Here is a 22500-nt window from a genome sequence, read left to right as displayed (position 1 = left end):
ACATGATTTGGAAAGACACACCTGTCTATATAAAGGTCCCACAGTTGACAGTACATGTCAGAGCAAAAACCAAGCCATGAGGTCGAAGGAATTGTCCGTAGAGCTCCGAGACAGGATTGTGTCAAGGCACAGATCTGGGGAAGGGTACCAAAAAATATATGTCGCATAGAAGGTCCCCAAGAACACAGTGGCCTCCATCAATCTTAAATGGAAGATTGGAACCACCTAGACTCTTCCTCGAGCAGGCCGCAAAGCCAAACTGAGCAATCGGGGGAGAAGGGCCTTGGTCAGGGAGGTTTAACCTACAGTGTTAAAAATACATTTAAAAAATACTGTAACACTACATGTCATTCCCTAACACTGAGTAAGTGTAACAGCATCAGCACTAACAAAGTGGTCATTTATGTCAGAATTTGAAACACCCATGGTGTTACGGACCCAACACTTTTGCTGTGTACTGGGCCGAACTGAGCCAGCCTGTACTGAGATGGCCTGGTTACATTGTTGGAACCAGTTTGGTTCGGGTCAGGATGATAAAGGTGACTTAAAACAAGCAGGAAATGAGAGTATAACTTCATCATTTTATACATTTATTTTTTTATTAATACATGAGGTAGACAGGGCATCAACCAAAATGAGATGTGGCAAATATCATAAGAAGACTAGAGATACAAATTGTTAGCTTTTAATTGTAAATGAGTCACACCTATTGTTCTCTCATATTATTCTGACACTTGTTTACTGTTCCTCAACATTTCAGTGTCACATCATTTAGCAGGAGAGCTCATTTTCACCAGGAGTCCCTGTAGTCCGTAGTTATATGGCACCAGAAATGAATCCGTCAGAAAGACCCTGTATTTCTTAACATCCATTAACACGTACAAAGGTAATAATAACATCAACAACTGTTCTTAGTCTGTGAGGGACACCATGTGGCGGTGTGTGTTGGTTTAACACAGTTAACACTTCTGATACAGCGATAACATTCTGACTGAACCCACAGTGCGATTTCCCTTTATCTGATTGAATTAAGACATTTGTGTATTGAAGCCCCAAAAATGATCATGCTCAATAAAACATTTTATAGATTGAAGCATGTTTACTAGCGCATGCCTCCAGAATCATTGGGTCATGTTCATCAGGGCACTCAATGGAAAACATTTTAAAAAGCTGCACAAAGTACAACAAAAATAAACCTAACTAGAAAAGTCCAGGTAGGTCCTCAGTTTTCTTCCAATTAGTGCCTAAAGAACTGGACCCTGGTCTAGGACTTTGGCTTATCTAAATGGCCACGCTGTTCTCCACCAAAGCAGGGTCCATGTAGGTGTATGGCACTGGTAGTCCAGAGTTCCTGGCCTTGACAGTCTCGCTGAAGACCTTCAGATCCGTCTGGAATTTCTGAATCATCCTGCAGGGTGGTATCTCGTTGAAGTGCTCCTCTGGGTACTGGCCAAGGGTCACCTGCATATGGAGAATAATTGAAGTTAGCAAAATATTGCTAGTTACTAAATCATTTTTTTTTACCTTTATTTAGCCAGGCAAGTCAGTTAAGAACAAATTCTTATTTTCAATGACGGCCTGGGAACAGTGGGTTAACTGCCTGTTCAGGGGCAGAACGACAGATTTGTACCTTGTCAGCTCGGGGGTTTGAACTCGCAACCTTCCGGTTACTAGTCCAATGCTCTAACCACTAGGCTACCCTGCCGCCCCATTAAAAAGCACATGTTGTCATGATGTTGCCCTCTTTGGGTACAACGAGCACCCCTCCCTCTGCACCAGCCATTTTCTATGCACCATCCCCCTACCCCCCTGTCTTCTACACCCAGGCTGCTGTGGTCAGAGAGAGGGAGTAAATTCCTGGAGGAGATTATCTCCTCATGGCCACAGTATAGTGAGAGAGTAAAGTTTTCATAGAAGAGAACAAAGGAATTTCTTCCTCCTCACAGAACTTGAGGTCCGAACAATATTTATGGAGATGGTATAAAAGATCGGCGAAGAATCCAGCTACGAACTGGTCCTTTTGGTACAATTTTGTGAAACTCATGGGAGACAATACCATAAAGGGCTATTACCATAAAGCTGTTTATATAATAACCTCAGATATGAGGTTTACATCTAATTGTTGTATAAGATGAATGAGTGAGGATGATACTGCTTGTAAAATTATGTAATGTGATTTTGAACTGTGTAATGAAGGAAACTCCAATTCTCTTTTGAGTTTAACTAAATCAGAGGACCGCCCATGAGCACAGTTAGGACCTGGCGTCATGAGACAACCTTTTTCTGCTCTCCCGAATAAAAGCCCCACCTTGAGAATTTCTCAACAGACCATGTTTCTCTCAATTACGAGAGGACAAAGGTTGCAGACCAGCTTACCTCGATAACGAGAGGGCCAAGGTTTGAGACCAGACTGCTGAATCTTTTAACCATCCCACGTGGTTAAACTCTTAGACTATCGATACCGACAGAATAAGAACAAGTCTTTGATATTAATTACTAGTCTGCAGCTAGGAATTCGGTATCATTGAACGCGAAGACCGACAACCGCCGAAACATCTATCCATAACAACATGAATGAATGTCACTCTGAACTATCCATTCTAACCATGACAGAGAGGGCGGACAGACTCTCCAACAGAAACAAACTTTTCAACAGAGACCCCGATGACACACTGAGCGTAAATATATATATTGATTGCAATTGTTCCTGAATGACTGAGCGTTCATGTGCAAAGGATTAGCATTTCAATTGTTATAATTATCAACTGTGTGTTGTCTTATCTCAGTCGACACCCACTTTCCTTTTGTACACCAAGCTGCGATGCCGGTTTATCCCACTAGGGAAACTCCGTTATCATATCCTTGTAACTATCTACTGTTTGTTTATGCATTTCTGTGAATTACTTAGTTAGTAAATAAATGATTTAATACAATTGAGGTATGGATGACTCATAGTGAAGACTGGGTTCGTGCAGATAACCAACCATTTACGATGTTTGGAATGAGACTAATGTGAGGTAAAGTAAATAGTTCATTAAGTTGAGAAGACTATTTGATCAGATATTAAAATATCTGAAAAGTTGTATTAGGAAAATTATAACTTTGTAATCTTAATATTTTCCTTGGTGCCCTGACTTCCTAGTTAATTACAGTTACATGATCAATCAGTTTAAGCGCGTAATAATAATTAGAGTTATTTGATTAATAAATCTTCAGTCTAATGATTCCATAGATACGACACCGTAATTAGGATATTTTGTAGCTAAATATAGTCTTTGGGCCTAGATGATATTGATAATAGTTCATGAAAGATGGCAGACTCACAGAGTCAGTGGATTGCTTGCTAAGGAGCCACATAGTGGACATGCCCTGTGCTGTTGTGCCGACATCGGGGAAGGTCTTCAGCATGGTGCTCTCAGTAGACTGCCCCTTAGTGGTGGGAGGTGGCTGTTTAAGGGAGATGGGGGTGTTGGGCATCCAGCCACCATAGTCATACTGTAACAAGAAGAACAATGACTGATTATTACTGACATCCAATATGGTGGTATTCTGAAAAGATTTGACAGTGGCAAGGAATTACAGCAAAACTTTGCAACATTTTTACAAATAAGTATCTTCCTAAATGGTAGAGGAGGCAGAAAACGTCAGTAGTGCTTAGATTTAGATTAATAACAGACTTGAAAAAAAGTATGGGCTACGCTACACCCACCTGTCCAGAGTTGACAGCAGAATGCTGGCCTGAGCAGGTGAAGATCACCATGGTGACGAACTTGACGACCTCTGGCACAGTAGAGAAAGACTGAGGGATTCCTGGACAGAAAGATAAGAACCGAGAGAGGTGTGTGATGAATGGAGTTATGCCAGGGGAGCTGGGTGGACTGTTACTATAGGACAGTCACGTCCATGGAAGTTGTGAGTTATGCCGGGGAAGTTATGGACCAGAAACCAAAAAACATATTGGCAAAAACAAGACATTTCACCATACGTCATTACAACACATTACCCTGTACATCGTCACCTGTGCATTCTTGGGCCAGGAAGCCATGGTCAAAGATATCCTTGATCCAGTTCTGTAGTTCCTGGTCTTCCCGGACCTCTGAGTCACTCTTGTAATAGAAACCAATCACTCCCTCTACAAACCTATACGGAAGGCGACAACGGAAGAACGAAGGAAGAAGAAGATATCATATCTATGTAGAGCTATTCTTTCACTGTAGATTCTACCAGCGGATGATACTGTACTACCACCATGTAGGTCTGCTCTACTGCTCTGTCGTAGCCTACCTGTGGATGATGTCCCACAGCTTGAGTCCATCATCCCTGTAGTAGTTGTTGGGGACTGACTCCAGACCTCGTGCAGTGATGTCTTCCGGCATACAGAGGGAGCTGTAGGTCAATGAGGCCACAGATCTCCTCAGGATCTCATTCATCGCCTCTCCGCCCGAAGCAGCAAACTACAACGTCACTTAAAGTTACTTGATTACATAATTCTGTAACATTATAATGTACTTTAACTAAGCTGCAATATTACACTGGTTCTATGAGAGATAGTGAACCTACCAGCAAGTATGTTGACCAGGAGGGCCAAATGACCATACATGGGGGTACTGTAGGTTCACTAAAAGACATACAACCGCATGTACGCTGACTCTGACACAACTTCCATGGATGTGTGATTCCTAATATGGACACCACACACTTCTATGGAAACAGTCCACTCAGTAGCCTACCTGAGTGAAAACTCCTTCATCAGCTATTAGAAATGCCCGGGCCAAGAGGTTGATCTGGAGGGAGTAGCGGGTGTGTGGAATCAGAAGCTAAAGCAGTAAACCAGGGTGGAGAGAAGGATGGATGGTTAACAATCCGAAGAGAGAAACTGGCTTTAGTAAAGACTGTCTGGAGGACCACATTAGAAAGAAATGTATTATACTTTCATGTGTCATTATCCTCTGTCATGGTGCAAACACACCAAGACAGTCGGGAAGAGGGCACGACAATGCCTATTCCCCCACAGGAGACCGAAGAGATTTGCCCTGGGTCCTCAGATCATTAAAAAGTTCTACAGCTGCACTATCGAGAGGATCCTGACCGGTTGCATCACTGCCTGGTATGGCAACTGCTCAGCATCCAACTGTAAGGCGCTACAGAGGGTAGTGTGTACGGGCCAGTACATCACTGGGGCCAAGCTTCCTGCCATTCAGTACCTCTATACTAGGCGGTGTCAGAGGAAGGCCCCAAAATTTGTCAAAGACTTGAGTCACCCAAGTCATAGACTGCTCTCTCTGCTACCGCACGGCAAGCAGTACCGGAGCTCCAGGTCTAGGTCCAAAAGGCTCATTAACAGCTACTACCCACAAGCCATAAGATTGCTGAACGATCAATTAAATGGCCACCCGGACTATTTATATTGATCCCACCCCTCACTTTACCACTGCCTACATGTACAAATTCTTCAATTACTTCGAGTAACCTGTACCCACGCACATTGACTCGGTACCGGTACCGCCTGTATATAGCCTCGTTATTGTTATTTTATTGTGTTATTTTTTTGTACTTTAGTTTATTTAGTCAATATTTTCTTAATTCTATTTACTTAACTGCATTGTTGATAGGTAAGCATTTCACGGTATGGTCTAAAGCTGTTATATTCGGTGCATTCGGTGCATGTGACAAATAAAATTGTATTTTATTTGATCCTCGGAGCACTATACTTTTCAACTTTTCAACTGGACATAATAATATGCTATATTATGTTATGCTATATTATGCTATGCTATGCTATATTATGTTATGTTATGCTATGCTATGCTATATTCTGTTATGCTATAATATATTATCTTGTTGTATGCTATATGATGTTATGCTATTCAATGATATGTTATGCTAAGCTATATTATATTATGCTATGCTGTGCTATATTATGTTATGCTATGATATGCTATATTGTGTTATGCAATGCTATGTTATGTTATGCTCAGTGGAGGCTGCTGGGGGGAGGACGGCTCACAGTAAAGGCTGGAATGGAGTGAATGGAAGCCATGTGTTTGATAACATTCCACTCCAGCCATTACCACTTGCCCGTCCTCCCCAATTAGGGTTCCACCAACCTCCTGGGTTTATGCTATGTTATGCTATACTGTACTGTGTTATGTACCTTGTAGAGGGGGTGCACCATGGGCATGTTGCGCAGCAGTGCTACAGCGAACACCTCAGCCAGGAGGTGAGTGCGCAGCAGGTGGACGTTGAGCTGGTGCTCTTGAAAGTCAGCGCTCCTCACAAAGATCTTGGCCAGGAGCCAGTCATACTCAGAGTCAGTAGGAAGGAAGATGGGGTTGTCTTTTGCAGGCTTCTGCTTCAGCTGTGGAGAGAGAGAGTGTTAGGTACCTCATAGATGGCTACCAGCAACATTATCCCTGTTTAATGGAAAAATACAAATAATAACATTAGCGGATTCCTTTTTGGTGCAACATAGAACCCTTTTTTGAAGGTTCTGTAAATAACCATGAACTTAAGGTTATAAATGGAACGTTTATGGTGCTATAAAGAACCCTTTTCCTAAAGTTCTATAAATAACTATAAAAAATGGTTCTACATAGCACCAAAAAGGGTTCTGCTATCGTTACAAATCTTTTTGGTTTAGGGCTTGACATTTACTTTTTTAGCCACTTGTCCTTAGGACAAGTAGGAAACATTTTTACCAAAAGCTCAAGACACAAAAAAATGGTCTGTAACACCATTTGTACATCATTGTATGATGCAAGGAACCACTTTACAAAATTAAATGCATTACTAGATTTTTTTTAACCATAGAGAATCAGACAAACATGGAGGCTACACTGTCTATTGGCTTCTTCGCATATTCAATCAGTCTCAAAATACAACACTGCCCCTTTAAGGCTCTCCTGGAGGATGGTTGGACACCCTTGATAGTCTATAAAATGTTGCAACATTACAATTACAACCAAATAGCCTACTTGTTATGTCTTTATAATTAAGGGCTTCCTGTCATCCCTGGGATGATACAAAATATGTCTACGGTTCTACAGATTCAAAATGCATACAACCACTGCACATGAATAATGTAAATATGTAATAGGCTGAAGCAACAGATCAGACCGTTTAGCTTAAAATGTTGATACATTTGTTTACATTTAAAAAAAATCATATTATAAGCTCAACAATGCGCACATGGCTTTAGGCTAATGTTAGTGGCATTGTTGAATTCGAATTTATAATAGCAAGCTAGGACTGATGGTTTGTTTAGCTAAACTAGCAAGTATTTTTGGTTACCCAGGCAACTAGTGTCGCTATCTAGTAAACTTGCTAGCTATTTCAGTGGATGTTGAACTCATTTATCCCTGAAAGGAACACATTTCTAGCAGTAAATGTGCTAAATTATAGCCATGATATAATAGGGATAATCAACTCGGGGCTGTAACGGTTGTCATCTTCCTCTTCTGAGGAGGAGTAAGAAATATCGGACCAATATGCAGCGTGGTAAGTGTTCATCATATTTATTCCACTGAACACAGAAAACAAGCGAATAAAGGACCATGCCAGGCCTAAACATAGAAACACAACACCTAGACATACAACATAGAATACCCACCCACATCACACCCTGACCAAACTAGAAATAGAAACATACAAAGCAATCTACAGTCAGGGCGTGACAGGGGCTCTATGCGTACTCTGGAAAATAATGTAACTCTGTGGAAGGTTAGTTCCACTCTGCTAGCGTTGTGGAACACACTTCATTATTAATTATTTTCCAGAGAACACATAGTCGTTGATTATCCCTTACGCATTTCACAAGACACTTTCACTAGCCATAGTCATATTTAACATGTAAACACAATGTAAACACAAACACAATAAAACAAAAATAAACTGGAATGACACTCTCACTCAAAAAGAGCCTTGAGCAAACCACAACCCAATATCAAACATATTTTCTTTGGGCGCTGTCAGATACAGTGGAGGCTGGTGGAGGGAAACATGGGGAGGACGGGCTAGTTGTAATGTTTGGAACATAAAGAAGGGAGCGGTAGTAATGAGCCTGTACTCTCCATTTCTATCTCCACCAGCCTCCATGGGTAAGTGGGCTCTCTAAAGGAGATTGAAACATGATGGGTTTACAGACTCTCTCACTTGTAATGGTCTCCGTGACTGTATTCTTCACTTCAAAGTTAGTTAGGGCAACCTTACCTGGATGGCGATGGGAACCAGCTTGTCATCAGGGGTTCTGTAGAGCAGAACCAGAGGAGCCACCATGTACTGTTTTTTCGTATTGATCACATTTGCCTTTAATCCATCCAGGTTCTTGTAGTCAAGCAGGAATATGTTGCCGCTCTGTTTGGGATAAATCCAAAAGTTACTGTAGGATAGAATGCAAAAATGCAACAGGTTAGGATTATGGTTCACTTTCTTGGTATTTTGGAATGGGACAGATATTGTAGCTCTGTGTTTTACTAGGATTATCCCAAAAAACATCCAATAAAGTTATTTTTGCGATTACTTTCTTTGACTTTAGGGTTACCATCCCCCCACAAAAACATAAAAGAAAGTAATACTGGTCTCAGCCTCCAAGCTGGTCTCAGCCTCCAGTATTTATGCTGCAGTAGTTTGTGTCGGGGGGCTAGGGTCAGTTTGTTATATCTGGAGTACTTCTCCTGTCCTATTCGGTGTCCTGTGTGAATTTAAGTGTGCTTTCTCTAATTCTCTCTTTCTCTCTTTCTTTCTCTCTCTCGGAGGACCTGAGCCCTAGGACCATGCCCCAGGACTACCTGACATGATGACTCCTTTCTGTCCCCAGTCCACCTGGCCGTGCTGCTGCTCCAGTTTCAACTGTTCTGCCTTATTATTATTCGACCATGCTGGTCATTTATGAACATTTGAACATCTTGGCCATGTTCTGTTATAATCTCCACCCGGCACAGCCAGAAGAGGACTGGCCACCCCACATAGCCTGGTTCCTCTCTAGGTTTCTTCCTAGGTTTTGTCCTTTCTAGGGAGTTTTTCCTATACACCGTGCTTCTACACCTGCACCTGCTTGCTGTTTGGGGTTTTAGGCTGGGTTTCTGTACAGCACTTTGAGATATCAGCTGATGTACGAAGGGCTATATAAATACATTTGATTTGATTTTGATTTGATGTTTTTAATTTTTTCAGTGACCAGGTTTCAACCAACATTTTTGAAGTACATGTCAGATAGAAAATGTCACGACCGGCCTGAAGGAAACAGAACGTTTGTCTGTAAACCCTCAGCATGTCAACAAAACAAAATATGCTAGACAAGGTGGGATATTTTTGTGTCTGTAAAATGTATTATGCGAGAAATGGTGGTGGAATGGCACTTTTATGTGCAAAAATTGATATAATAACCATCATATCTAAGTAAACTTGAGTCACATGTTGTGTGGTCCTCTCACTATGACTCAGGAAAACATACAGTTTATTAGATGAAATAAGTCATGATGAACTTTACAGGGTGGTGAAAGTGCACAGTGATGAACTTGATGCTCCTTTCCAATACATATCTAGGGTCATTTTCTGGTGACATGATTACCGATGCTTGACTGCCATTGATAAATAAAATTATATATTTTTTGTCCATATAATAATATCATAATGTAGGCTATACCTGCACTGTATCTGCCAGCTGTTGGCTAGAGTGCACAAGCCAAAACCAGAGTGGGCACATTCGCTATTTAACAGAAAAATAATTGTGACAAAGCAATCAGAGTTTTTATTTTATTTTTATGTTTGGGTACATGGGAACCATAAAGGGTATTTTTATGTTTGGGTACATGAGAACCATAAAGGTTATTTTTATGTTTGGGTACATGGGAACCATAAAGGTTATTTTTATGTACACTACGTCATCACACAGACTTTTTTCCGCAACAGGTCAATTTGATGGAAACATCTATCGTGGGGAAATGTGCACATTTTTTTATGCGGAATTGAGAATATTTGCATGAAAATCTATCGCCAATTGGATGGAAATCTAGCTATTGAGAAACGTACTGGATGGACCTCCACAAAAGTCATCTGTAGGTCCAAAAAGGAATCTGGTACATGTACATGCTTCTGATGGTCCAAGAAAGTGGACGTCTAGACATCCAACAAAAGGATCTCCATTGACTTCCATTGATAATTGTGAATATCTAAGATATTCACCTTGGTCCAAGAGGACTGCCCCTAGTCCAGCGCCACCCTTGGTAGAAGTGGTACTGCAATAATTTAGGCAACTTTTAACAAAGAGTCCCATTTTGACAAACTGTACAGTACCTGCAATTCCTTTAGGAGGCTGGACGATCCACGAAGAGAGGGCTTGACCATGTCTCCTGTGACGGGGAAATTTGCCGGCAACTCCGAGCAGCGACGGATCAACATGGGGTTGCAGCCGTTCAGGTACTGGTACCCGAAAAACTCGTCTTCCTTCCAGTGCTCCTGTGCGTAGTCTGGAAGGAGGAAATTCTGGGTCGTATTAATTAGTGCACACCGTAGTAAAACCTTTTGCAACAGAAAAGAAAATCAATAGTTTCTTATTGGACAGGTATTCCCTCCCTGTTTCAGTCTGTTTTCTTCCAGATGATGCCTAGTAAACCAGGGTCGTTTTCAGTATATAGAGTACCAGTCAAAAGTTTGAAGCTGGTCGAGAGAATGCCAAGAGTGTGCAAAGCTGTCATCAAGCCAAAGGGTTGCTACTTTGAAGAATCTCAAATATAAAATATTTGTTTAACACTTTTTTGGTTACTACATGATTCCATATGTGTTATTTCATAGTTTTAACGTCTTCACTATTATTCTCAAATGTAGAAAATAGTGAAAATGAAGAAAAAAAACTTGAATGGGTAGGTGTGTCCAATCTTTTGACTGGTACTGAATGTATATTTTTATTGGACATATTCAAGTAGTATTACTTCCCCTTTCTCTTTGTTTCAAAACATTTAACACCTAATTAACAGGCCCCTGGAGTTAATATTGCAAAAGCAGCTATGAAATGCACTCACCTGAGATGACAGTTCTATTGAGGCAGACATTGCTGATTTCATCAATGTTTTTCCAGCTCTTCTTGCTGTCAGAATACCCCATTAGTTTCAGCTCAGTGATCCTACAGAATGGGAGACAATGAACTATGTCAAGCTGAGCCAATAGAGTTTCACAAAGCAAATGTACAACTCAACAATATAAATGAATGGAATACTTTAGAAGAGTATTAATGATCGGCTGTAGGAAGTACTATTTGAACTGTCCTTAGAGGATGAATTATGCCCGACGTATGCAACGCAATTAGCTACGCAAAAATGGCTGTCCTGCATAGTCGTAAAAATATGCAAGTGTGTACAACCCAAAATGTTAAACTCACCACGTACTGGACAAAGGAAAAAAGCTCAAATCCGCACTGAACTATTCTCAAGTTTTAATGTAGGAGAGGGCAGAGCAATCAGACACATTTGGGCGATAGCCTTCATCAGCGTTTGGAGAAAAATAAGGCATTCACACATAGTTATAATTGATGAAACATTGTCGTATCTTTTTTCACAATCATAATTTACATTCATTATTCACATACATTATTCTACTATTTTTCACAACTTCTAGTGCCTAAAAATACATTAAAATGTAGAGAATATTTTAATGAATGAGGGTTTTGGGGTTCCCCCCCCAGTGCATGCCTTTTGAACCCGGCACCCAACAACTTTTAGTTACTACAGACCTTCGAGTTGAGCACGCCGATTCCTCATTCTGTAACTTACCACATAACCACATAGGGAAGCCATTATGAGTAGCACATTGCATTCTCGTGTTGTGTACTCAAGTCGGGTATACATTTGGCTTAGGTGGGGAACTCACCCGGTGGCGGCGGTGAAGAGGAACTGGGTGGCCTTGGTGAACGAGAATTGGATCTCGCTGGGAAGATCCAGAGGGTTGTCTGCCTTCATGCTGCCGGGGAAACCCTCCTTGTAGGTATCCCAGCTGAGTAGGAGGAGGAGCAGGAGGAGCAGGAGAAAGAGGAGGAGCAGGAAATATATGGAGGTTGGTCAGATATAATGGACAGACTGGGCAGCTAGGACGAAAGACCACAGCACCTACCAGTACAGCTCAGTTCTCGTCTTCATCTCCAGTTCCCTGCTGTACCTGGCAAGATTATTAGTTTCATCACAGAGCCTTTTAGCTGAAAAAAATAAAAATAAAAAAATAAAAATCACAATGGCTGCAAGTATCAATTTTTTCCCCATGCATTACTCATTCTAACATGTCTGCATGTGATGTTGTTTCATAACGTCACACCGTGCTGACCTGTGCCCTCTCTGAACAGGTGCACCTCCTTGTCCAGAATCCAACAGTAGATAGGGAACTGGCATGTGCCTCTCTCTGGCGTCGTCACGACAACCTTGGATGGGAACCAGGCATCCAGGGGGAAGAGTGGGAGGGGCTGTTTGTCCAGCTCTATCAGCACCAGCTTGCCGAGTGAAAAGGGGCACACCACGTCGAATTCACGAGACCCCTGCAGAGAGAACAGGGGAGAGAGTGAGAGATGGAGGAAGTGAGAGATAGATGGAGGGAATGAGAGAATGAGATGGATGGAGGGAGGGAGTGAGTGAGAGAGAGATAAAGGGAAGGGCAGAGAGAGAAGATGAGAGAGAGAGAGCGAGAGAGAGCGGAATCTGGACTGTGTGAGAAAGCAAGTAACAAAGGCAAATATAACTAATCCTGTACTACCAGTATTATTACTTAAGTGTCCAACATACAGGCAACAAAGTCTTCATGTCATGTACACTATATGTGTATGAACATATTGGGTTCTTTTGGGTGTGTTTTGAGTACAGTATTTGAAAAATGCAAATGGTAAGTCTTATTGAAGCTAGAATCATTTGTTGCTACATCCATTTTTATAATTTTTAATTATATATACCCATAGATTCTTGAAGAATGTAATTTATAATTGCTTAGTTCAACTGTCTTACCCAATCAGAACCCAAAATATAAGCTTGTTTTACACCAATGTTTGTAAACATTGTAAATGTGAACAAACACTAAGCTATAGCCACAAAACATGGTTAAAAGTACACATTTTTCTATGATTTTGAGAATGGTGACATTTCTACAAGCCCATCCCTCAGCTTTTTACCAAAACAGAGGTGGGGTGCCTCTTTGTTATTGTTTCAATTAATGATTCTAGATTTAAAGAGAAATATCTCTTAGTACTGATAGGAGCATGACTGACTTACTGTGTCTTGATAGAAGAGTCCCTTCAAGCTAGTGAGCCACGTGCGCTTACTCTCTCCTTTTTCACCAATCAGCTTGATGAAGATGTTGTTCATCGTGGTGCCAGTTGCGATGTTGTGTGTGTGCACAGTCACCTTGTATTTTGGCATTTTGACTCTGAAAAACACTACGATAGGCTTATATGCACACACTGAGACTGCACAGCAAACAACAGTTCATTCAATGTAGACAGTGCAAATATTTCTGCAAATATTAAGACTTGCATGATATCCATTCATCCATTTTAATAACACATTTTTGTTTTTTAGGGTATTCTTGCTTGAATAACAAACTTGCAAAGCCACAGTTATTGCATACACACAGCATGTAGGGGGACATTTTGCACAAGCAAATGACAGTGAGCAAATTGACCATAGACAGGAGTAATATGCTTATTCAATGTGCATATTATCCAAAATACCCATTGCATTGTGTGCATATTATCCAAAATACCCATTGCATTGTGTGCATATTATCCAAAATACCCATTGCATTGTGTGCATATTATCCAAAATACCCATTGCATTGTGTGCATGTTATCCAAAATACCCATTGCATTGTGTGCATGTTATCCAAAATACCCATTGCATTGTGTGCATATTATCCAAAATACCCATTGCATTGTGTGCATTGCATTCATGGCTCAGTACACTGATCTCTGGTTGAATAATAGCCTCATTCTACACATAGTTGAAGAAAACAAAACATGAAATCACGCTGCACATCAAGTTTAACTGTATTTTCTGCACACATCTCCCATATTATCAAAAATTAAACATTCAGAGTTCCCTTACCTGATTGGTTGATAGTTTGTAGTACCCTGTTAACTGTGCCTTAACATGCATGTAATGATCACCTTCCATACTGCTTGTTTTATACCTGGCTGGAGTTGTGTGCAGAACCCTGAGTACATATTGGGTGTTACTTCCCTCCATTGACTTTGCTCATCCTGCATGATAAATTCTGCCACTGTTGATAGCGAAGCGTTAACCAATCACCTATTGTAAATACACAGCAGAAGTGTTGAATCTGCTTGTAAAGGTTGAGCCATGGTTGAAAGGGTGTTGTAATGCCACTTTCCCAGTTCTGAGGGCATGCAGTTAAATGTTTGCTCAGCACTGCAATGCAAGTTACATGTGGAAAATGGAATTGTTGTCACAGACTCTGTTTAGGTGGTCTGCAAGATATCCAAACAGGATTTCACAAGTCTTTCACAAGCCACCGGGGTCTGACAATATGGATGGAAAATTACTGAGGATAATAGCGGACGATGTTGCCACTCCTATTTGCCACATCTTCAAACTACTTGAAAGTGTGTGCCCTCAAACCTCAAATCCAATTTCGCAACAAAGCATCCTTCACTCATGCTGCCAAACATACCCTTGTAAAACTGACCATCCTACCAATCCTCGACTTTGGCGATGTAATTTACAAAATAGCCTCCAATACCCTACTCAACAAATTGGATGCAGTCTATCACAGTGCAATCCGTTTTGTCACCAAAGCCCCATATACTACCCACCATTGCGACCTGTACGCTCTCGTTGGCTGGCCCTCGCTTCATACTCGTCGCCAAACCCACTGGCTCCATGTCATCTACAAGACCCTGCTAGGTAAAGTCCCCCCTTATCTCAGCTCGCTGGTCACCATAGCATCTCCCACCTGTAGCACACGCTCCAGCAGGTATATCTCTCTAGTCACCCCCAAAACCAATTCTTTCTTTGGCCGCCTCTCTTTCCAGTTCTCTGCTGCCAATGACTGGAACGAACTACAAAAATCTCTGAAACTGGAAACACTTATCTCCCTCACTAGCTTTAAGCACCAACTGTCAGAGCAGCTCACAGATTACTGCACCTGTACATAGCCCACCTATAATTTAGCCCTATCAACTACCTCTTTCCCAACTGTATTTAATTTATTTATTTATTTTGCTCCTTTGCACCCCATTATTTTTATTTCTACTTTGCACATTCTTCCATTGCAAAACTACCATTCCAGTGTTTTACTTGCTATATTGTATTTACCTTGCCACCATGGCCTTTTTGCCTTTACCTCCCTTCTCACCTCATTTGCTCACATTGTATATAGACTTGTTTATACTTTATTATTGACTGTATGTTTGTTTTACTCCATGTGTAACTCTGTGTTGTTGTATCTGTCGAACTGCTTTGCTTTATCTTGGCCAGGTCGCAATTGTAAATGAGAACTTGTTCTCAACTTGCCTACCTGGTTAAATAAAGGTAAAATAAATCAAATAAAATAAAAACCTGGAGGGAAGCTAAAGTCATTCCGCTACCCAAGAGTACTAAATCCCCCTTTATTAGCTCAAATAACCGACCAATCAGCCTGCTACCAACCCTTAGTAAACTTCTGTAAAAAATTGTGTTTTACCAGATACGATGCTATGTCACAATAAACAAATTGACAACAGACTTCCTGCATGCATATAGAGAACACTCAACAAGCACAGCACTTACATAAATAACTGATGATTGGCTGAGAGACATTTATAATAAAATGATTGTGCGGGCTGTCTTGTTAGAGTTCAGTGCAGCTTTAAACATTATTGATCATAGTCTGCTGCTGGAAAAACTGATGTTATGGCTTTACACCCCCTTCTATAATGTGGATAAAGAGTTACTTGTCTAACAGAACACAGAGGGTGTTCTTTAATGGAAGCCTATCAAATATATTCCAGTTAAAAACAGGCATTCCCCAGGGTAGCTGTTTAAGCCCCTTGCTTTTTTCAATCTTTACTTACAACATGCCACTGGCTTTGAGTAAGGCCACTGTGTATATGTATGCGGATGACTCAACACTATACATGTCTATTCTGGTTAGAGCCAGTTTGTGTTGTTCTGTGAAGGGAGTAGTACACAGCGTTGTATGAGATCTTCAGTTTCTTGGAAATTTCTCACATGGAATAGCCTTCATTTCTCAGAACAAGAATAGAAGAAAGGCCTTTGTTTCTGGCCATTTTGAGCCTGTAATCGAACCACAAATGCTGATGCTCCAGATACACAACTAGTCTAAATGCCAGTTGTATTGTTTTTTAATCAGAACAACAGTTGTCAGCTATGCCTACATAATTCCATCTCTGCGTACTTAGAGAACATGCAGTTGTCTAGTTTCTGCAATGTGCATCTGATACTGGCCCTGATCTAGGTATCATCTGATACAGGCCCTGATGTAGGTATCATCTGATACAGGCCCTGATCTAGGTATCATCTGATACAGGCCCTGATCTAGGTATCATCTGATGCTGGCCCTGATCTAGGTATAATCTGATATAGGTCCTTATGTAGGTATCATCTGATACAGGCCCTGATGTAGGTATCGTCTGATACAGGTCCTTATGTAGGTATCGTTATTGTTATTCTTGTTGTGTTACTTTTATTATTACTTTTTATTTTAGTCTACTTGGTAAATATTTTCTTATCTCTTCTTGAACTGCACTGTTGGTTAAGGGCTTGTAAGTGAGCATTTCACGGTAAAGTCTACACTTGTTGTATTCAGTGCATGTGACAAATAAAGTTTGATTTGATCTGATACGGGTTCTTATCTAGGTATCATCTGATACAGGTTCTTATCTAGGTATCATCTGATACAGGTTTTTATCTAGGTATCATCTGATACAGGTTCTTATCTAGGTATCATCTGATACAGGTTCTTATCTAGGTATCATCTGATACAGGTTCTTATCTAGGTACCATCTGATACAGGTTCTTATCTAGGTACCATCTGATACAGGTTCTTATCTAGGTACCATCTGATACAGGTTCTTATCTAGGTATCACCTGATACAGGTTCTTATCTAGGTACCATCTGATACAGGTTCTTATCTAGGTATCATCTGATACAGGTTCTTATCTAGGTATCATCTGATACAGGTTCTTATCTAGGTATCATCTGATACAGGCTCTTATCTAGGTACCATCTGATACAGGCCCTGATGTAGGTAAGGGAGAAACTTGTTTCTTCAACATAATAAAGAGCAACACAGTGTTGAAAATATGCTGTAATACCACATCTATGGCATCACATAGTATCCAAGATGGCGTAGCAGTCAGATGTCTTTTGTCCTCGTCTTGTCTTGTCTGTATATATCTTTTTATATATTTTTTCTTCTCATATATTTATTTTTCTTTTTCTTAACCTCAACTTCAACATACTCTCCTGCAATCCGCCTCACCCAATGTGGTATGGATCTGATATTTTCTTTACTTTTGAACCGGAAACCCCAGCAGAAGCTAGCCAGCTAACTAGCTACTAGCTAGTAGTCAGCTAGCCAATGCTAGCGGTCATCAGCTATCTTTAGCCCGGACAACTCTCGCCAGTCTGCACAGCGCGACTCAAACCAGAGCAAATCTGACTTATTTTTCTCCATATATCCGGATTCCTACCGCAAGCTCTGAACTTTTTTGGATCATCGCAGCTAGCTAGCTGCTATCCGAGTGGCCACTCCTGGCTGACGTCTCTGTTCCGAAGTAAGAACCAATTAGCCTGGAGCTAGCCTTTGCTAGGCCCATCTCCCGGCTAGCCGAAGAGGTCCATCAGCCGCTGCTTGGGCTACAATACCTATTTTGTCAATTGGTCTGGACCCCCGCCGACCCATTACGACTGGACTACCGACGGTTTTTCAACTGGCTCCTCCGTCACGACGTCCCCTGAATGCCCATCGCGGCCCGCTAGCTGTCTAGAGCATATCGGACTGTTAGCTTAAGAGGCCCATCGGACAAATCCTTTGGCCTCTATACCTATTTTTCTAATTGACCTGGACCCTTTTACCACACGGAGCCCTGCTGATCCATGACGACTGGTCTGTAGACGTAACAGCACGAGGGGGCTACAACAGACTTCTTCCGTCACGACGTCCCTCTAAGGTACTTCTGCTAGCCCCGGCCCGCTAGCTGCCTGAATCGCCGTGTCTCCGGCCCGCCGAGCCAGTCACTGGACCCCTATGATCACTCTGCTATGCATGCCTCTCCCTAATGTCAATATGCCTTGTCCATTGCTGTTTTGGTTAGTAATTATTGCCTTATTTCACTGTAGAGGCTCTAGCCCTGCTCAACACGCCTTAGTTAACCCTTTAGTTCCACCTCCCACACATGCGGTGACCTCACCTGGTTTAAATAATGTTTCTAGAGGCAATATCTCTCTCACCGTCACTCAATGCATAGGTTTACCGCTGTATTCGCATCCTACGTTATCTTTGTCTGTACATTATCACTTAAATCTATTCTACCGTGCCCAGAAACATGCTCATTTTACTCTCTGTTCCGAACGTACAAGACAACCAGTTCTTCTAGCCTTTAGCCGTACCCTTATCCTACTCCTCCTCTGTTCCTCTGGTGGTGCAGTGCCTAGCTCCACTCCCATTCCCCAGGCGCTCTTATTTGTTGACTTCTTGGTATCATGCATGTTAACATTAGAAGCCTCCTCCCTAAGTTTGTTTGCCTTAGCACTGCCTTAGCACACTGTCAACCTGGATGTCCTAGCCATGTCTGAATCCTGGCTTAGGAATACCACCAAACACCCTGAAATTTCCATCCCTAACTATAATATTTTCCGACAAGATAGAACTGCCAAAGGGAGTGGAGTTGCAATCTACTGCAGAGATAGCCTGCAGAGTTCTGTCCTACTATCCAGGTCTGTGCCCAAACAATTTGAGCTTCTACTTTTAAATATCCACCTTTCCAGAAACAAGTCTCTCACCGTTGCCGCTTGCTATAGACCACCATCTGCCCCCAGCTGTGACCTGGACACCATATGTGAATTGATTGCCCCCGTCTATCTTCAGAGCTCGTGCTGTTAGGTGACCTAAACTGGGACATGCTTAACACCCCGCCATTCCACAATCTAAGCTTGATGCCCTCAACCTCACCCAAATTGTCAATGAACCTACCAGGCACAACACCAAAGCCATAAACATGGGCACCCTCATAGATATCATCCTAACCAACCTGCCCTCCAAATACACCTCTGCTGTCTTCAACCAGGATCTCAGCGATCACCACCTCATTGCCTGCGTCCGTAATGGGTCTGTGGTCAAACGACCACCCCTCATCACTGTCAAACGCTCCCTAAAACACTTCAGTGAGCTGGCCTTTCTAATCGACCTGGCCCGGGTATCCTGGAAGGATATTGACCTCATTCCGCCAGTAGAGAATGCCTGGTTATTCTTTAAAAGTGCATTCCTCACCATCTTATATAAGCATGCCCCCCTTCAAAAAATGTTAAACCAGGAACAGATATAGCCCTTGCTTCACTCCAGACCTGACTGCCCTTAACCAGCACAAAAATATCCTGTGGCGTACTGCATTAGCATCGAATAGCCCCCGCGATATGCAACTTTTCAGGGAAGTTAGGATCCAATATACACAGGTAGATAGGAACGCAAAGGCTAGCTTTTTCAAGCAGAAATTTGCATCCTGTAGCACAAACTCCAAAGAGTTCTGGGACACTGTAAAGTCCATGGAGAATAAGAGCATCTCCTCCCAGCTGCCCACTGCACTGAGGCTAGGAAACACTGTCACCACCGATAAATCTGCGATAATTGAGAATTTCAATAAGCATTTTTCTACAGCTGGCCATGCTTTCCACCTGGCTACCCCTACCCCGGTCACCACATTCTTATTGGCAGACTCAACAGCCTTGGATTCTCAAATGAATGCCTCGCCTGGATCACCAACTACTTCTCAGACAGAATTCAGTGTGTCAAATCGGAGGGCCTGTTGTCTGGACCTCTGGCAGTCTCTATGGAGGTGCCACACGGTTCAAACCTCGGGCCGACTCTTTTCTCTGTACACATCAATGATGTCGCTCTTGCTGCTGGTGCTTCTCTGATCCACCTCTACACAGACGACGCCATTCTGTATACTTCTGGCCCTTCTTTGGACACTGTGTTAATTAACCTCCAGACGAGCTTCAAAGCCACACAACTCTCCTTCCGTGGCCTCCAACTGCTCTTAGATGCAAGTAAAACTAAATGCATGCTCTTCAACCGATCGCTGCCCACACCTGCCCGCCCGACTAGCATCACTACTCTGGACGGTTCTGACTTACAATATGTGGACAACTACAAATACCTAGGTGTCTGGTTAGACTGTTAACTCTCCTTCCAGACTCACATTTAGCATCTCCAATCCAAAATTAAATCTAGAATCGGCTTCCTATTTCACAACAAAGCATCCTTCACTCATGCTGCCAAACATATCCTCGTAAAACTGACTATCCTACCAATCCTCGACTTCGGCGTTGTCATTTACAAAATAGCCTCCAAACACTCTACTCAGCAAATTGGATACAGTCTATCACAGTGCCATACGTTTTGTCACCAAAGCCCCATATACTACCCACCACTGCGACCTGTATGCTCTCGTTGGTTGGCCCTCGCTTCATATTCGTCGCCAATCAACTGGCTCCAGGTCATCTATAAGTATTTTCCAGGAAAAGCCCCGCCTTACCTCAGCTCACTGGTCACCATAGCAGCACACACCCATAGCATGCACTCCAGAAGGTATATTTTACTGGTCACCCCCAAAGCCAATTCCTCCTTCGGCCGCCTTTCCTTCCAGTTCTCTGCTGCCAATGACTGGAATGAACTGCAAAAATCACTGAAGCTGAAGACTCATATGTCCCTCACTAGCTTTAAGCACCATCTGTCAGAGCAGCTCACAGATCGCTGCACCTGTACATAGCCCATCTGTCAATAGCTCATCCAACTACCTCATCCCCATACTGTTATTTATTTATTTATTTTGCACCTCAGTATCTCTACTTGCACACTCGTCTTCTGCACATCTATCACTCCAGTATAATTTCTATATTGTAATTATTTCGCCACTATATTCTATTTATTGACTTACCTCCCTTATCCTACCTCATTTGCACACACTATATATAGACTTTTTCTATTGTATTATTGACTGTATGTTTGTTTATTCCATGTGTAACTCTGTGTTGTTGTTTGTGTCGCACTGCTTTGCTTTATCTTGGCCAGGTCGCAGTTGTAAATGAGAACCTGTTCTCAACTGGCCTACCTGGTGAAATAAAAATAAAAATAAAACATCTGTTGAATGAAGTTGTTCCCAGACTCTGGTTACTGTAGGTTAGGTGGTCTGCAACACATCCAGTCTCGTCCAGTTGGCTACAGTAGGTACAGTATCTAGTGTAGCTCGACGACAACCTCCCAATTCTTTCAAATAAAACAGATGATTCTACTATGGTGCTCGCATTAGCAAGTTGAATTTGTTTGCTAGCGTTGATCAGTGGCTGAGAGAAGAAGAAACACAACTCAGACTAACAAGCAAGGTGAAGTAGTAACCAAACATCACGCCTTGGAGTATAACATTACAGCCAAAACACTGGAATTGGTTCAGGGAAGTGCACTGCTTGGTAAATAATGAAAGACACATTAATGTCTGGCCTTGACGTCACAGAGGCCCGAGGATGGCGTTAACATTTAGAAACAGCCCCTGACCCTGTATCAATTGGACAGGGACGGAGCAAAAACACGCTGCGCAATAACAACCTTTCTTTACAATTGCTAAAAAGCCTATACTTATTCCAATACGTGGATAAAATATGAGAAGATGTGGACATATGAGACAGTTCTATTGTTTAGAGGTTTCTGTGCACTATATATGAAACAGGGTGCCATTTCAGACCAACTGGACCAGCTGGCATTCTGTGTAACTGAGACATCAAAGACAGTGCTGATTGAACCAAATAATGAAAAACGGATATTATATTCCTGAATGCCCTTCTAGCCAATCGGAAACGAGTATTCAACAATGCTGTGGTATAAACATCTCTATTATGACATGTCTCTATGGGTGGAACATCGTATTTCTGTGTTCTTCACTCCTGAGGATAGGTAACAATGTATGCAGGCTTGTGTCTCTGTATATATAAACTGTTATATTTACAGTCACGTTTTCATGCATGTTCCGATTGTAAATAGACGATAAATAAATAAAAAATATCTATCAGACATAAACGATACAGTAGACGACTAAAGACCTAGATATGTGTTATACATCTCCAGTCTCACTGAGCCATGTATAGGATGCATCCCAAATGGAACCCATTCCCTACATACCACAGCACACTTCTTTTGACCAGAGCCCTATGGGAATATGGTGCCATTTTGAATTCACCCAGAGACTGGGAGAGAAGGCACACTAGGCAGACACACACACACACACACACACACACACA

The 22500-nt window shown here is 41.9% G+C and overlaps 2 protein-coding genes across 2 annotated transcripts in view; both read right to left on the bottom strand.

Moving 5' to 3' along the window:
• LOC139419113 (hydroperoxide isomerase ALOXE3-like) overlaps positions 1-11889 on the bottom strand; it is a 51978-nt gene extending 40089 nt beyond the window's left edge. The window contains exon 1 of the mRNA XM_071169047.1: positions 11863-11889. The gene's annotated coding sequence lies outside the window, so the exon portion shown is untranslated. The remainder of the gene's footprint in view (positions 1-11862) is intronic.
• LOC139419112 (hydroperoxide isomerase ALOXE3-like) overlaps positions 1230-22500 on the bottom strand; it is a 48834-nt gene continuing 27563 nt past the window's right edge. Inside the window, 10 exon segments of the mRNA XM_071169046.1 lie at positions 1230-1461; positions 3325-3495; positions 3710-3810; positions 4019-4140; positions 4285-4454; positions 4731-4817; positions 6155-6358; positions 8209-8352; positions 10294-10466; positions 11019-11119. Of these exon segments, the coding sequence (XP_071025147.1) occupies positions 1282-1461; positions 3325-3495; positions 3710-3810; positions 4019-4140; positions 4285-4454; positions 4731-4817; positions 6155-6358; positions 8209-8352; positions 10294-10466; positions 11019-11119 (1453 nt within the window). The 3' untranslated portion in view covers positions 1230-1281.

The sequence above is a fragment of the Oncorhynchus clarkii genome, chromosome 10, assembly GCF_045791955.1.
Source record: "Oncorhynchus clarkii lewisi isolate Uvic-CL-2024 chromosome 10, UVic_Ocla_1.0, whole genome shotgun sequence".
In the NCBI taxonomy this organism is placed as follows: Eukaryota; Metazoa; Chordata; class Actinopteri; order Salmoniformes; family Salmonidae; genus Oncorhynchus; species Oncorhynchus clarkii.
The sequence above is the reverse complement of the archived record's forward strand: the minus strand, read 5'-3'. Positions and strand labels throughout refer to the sequence as shown.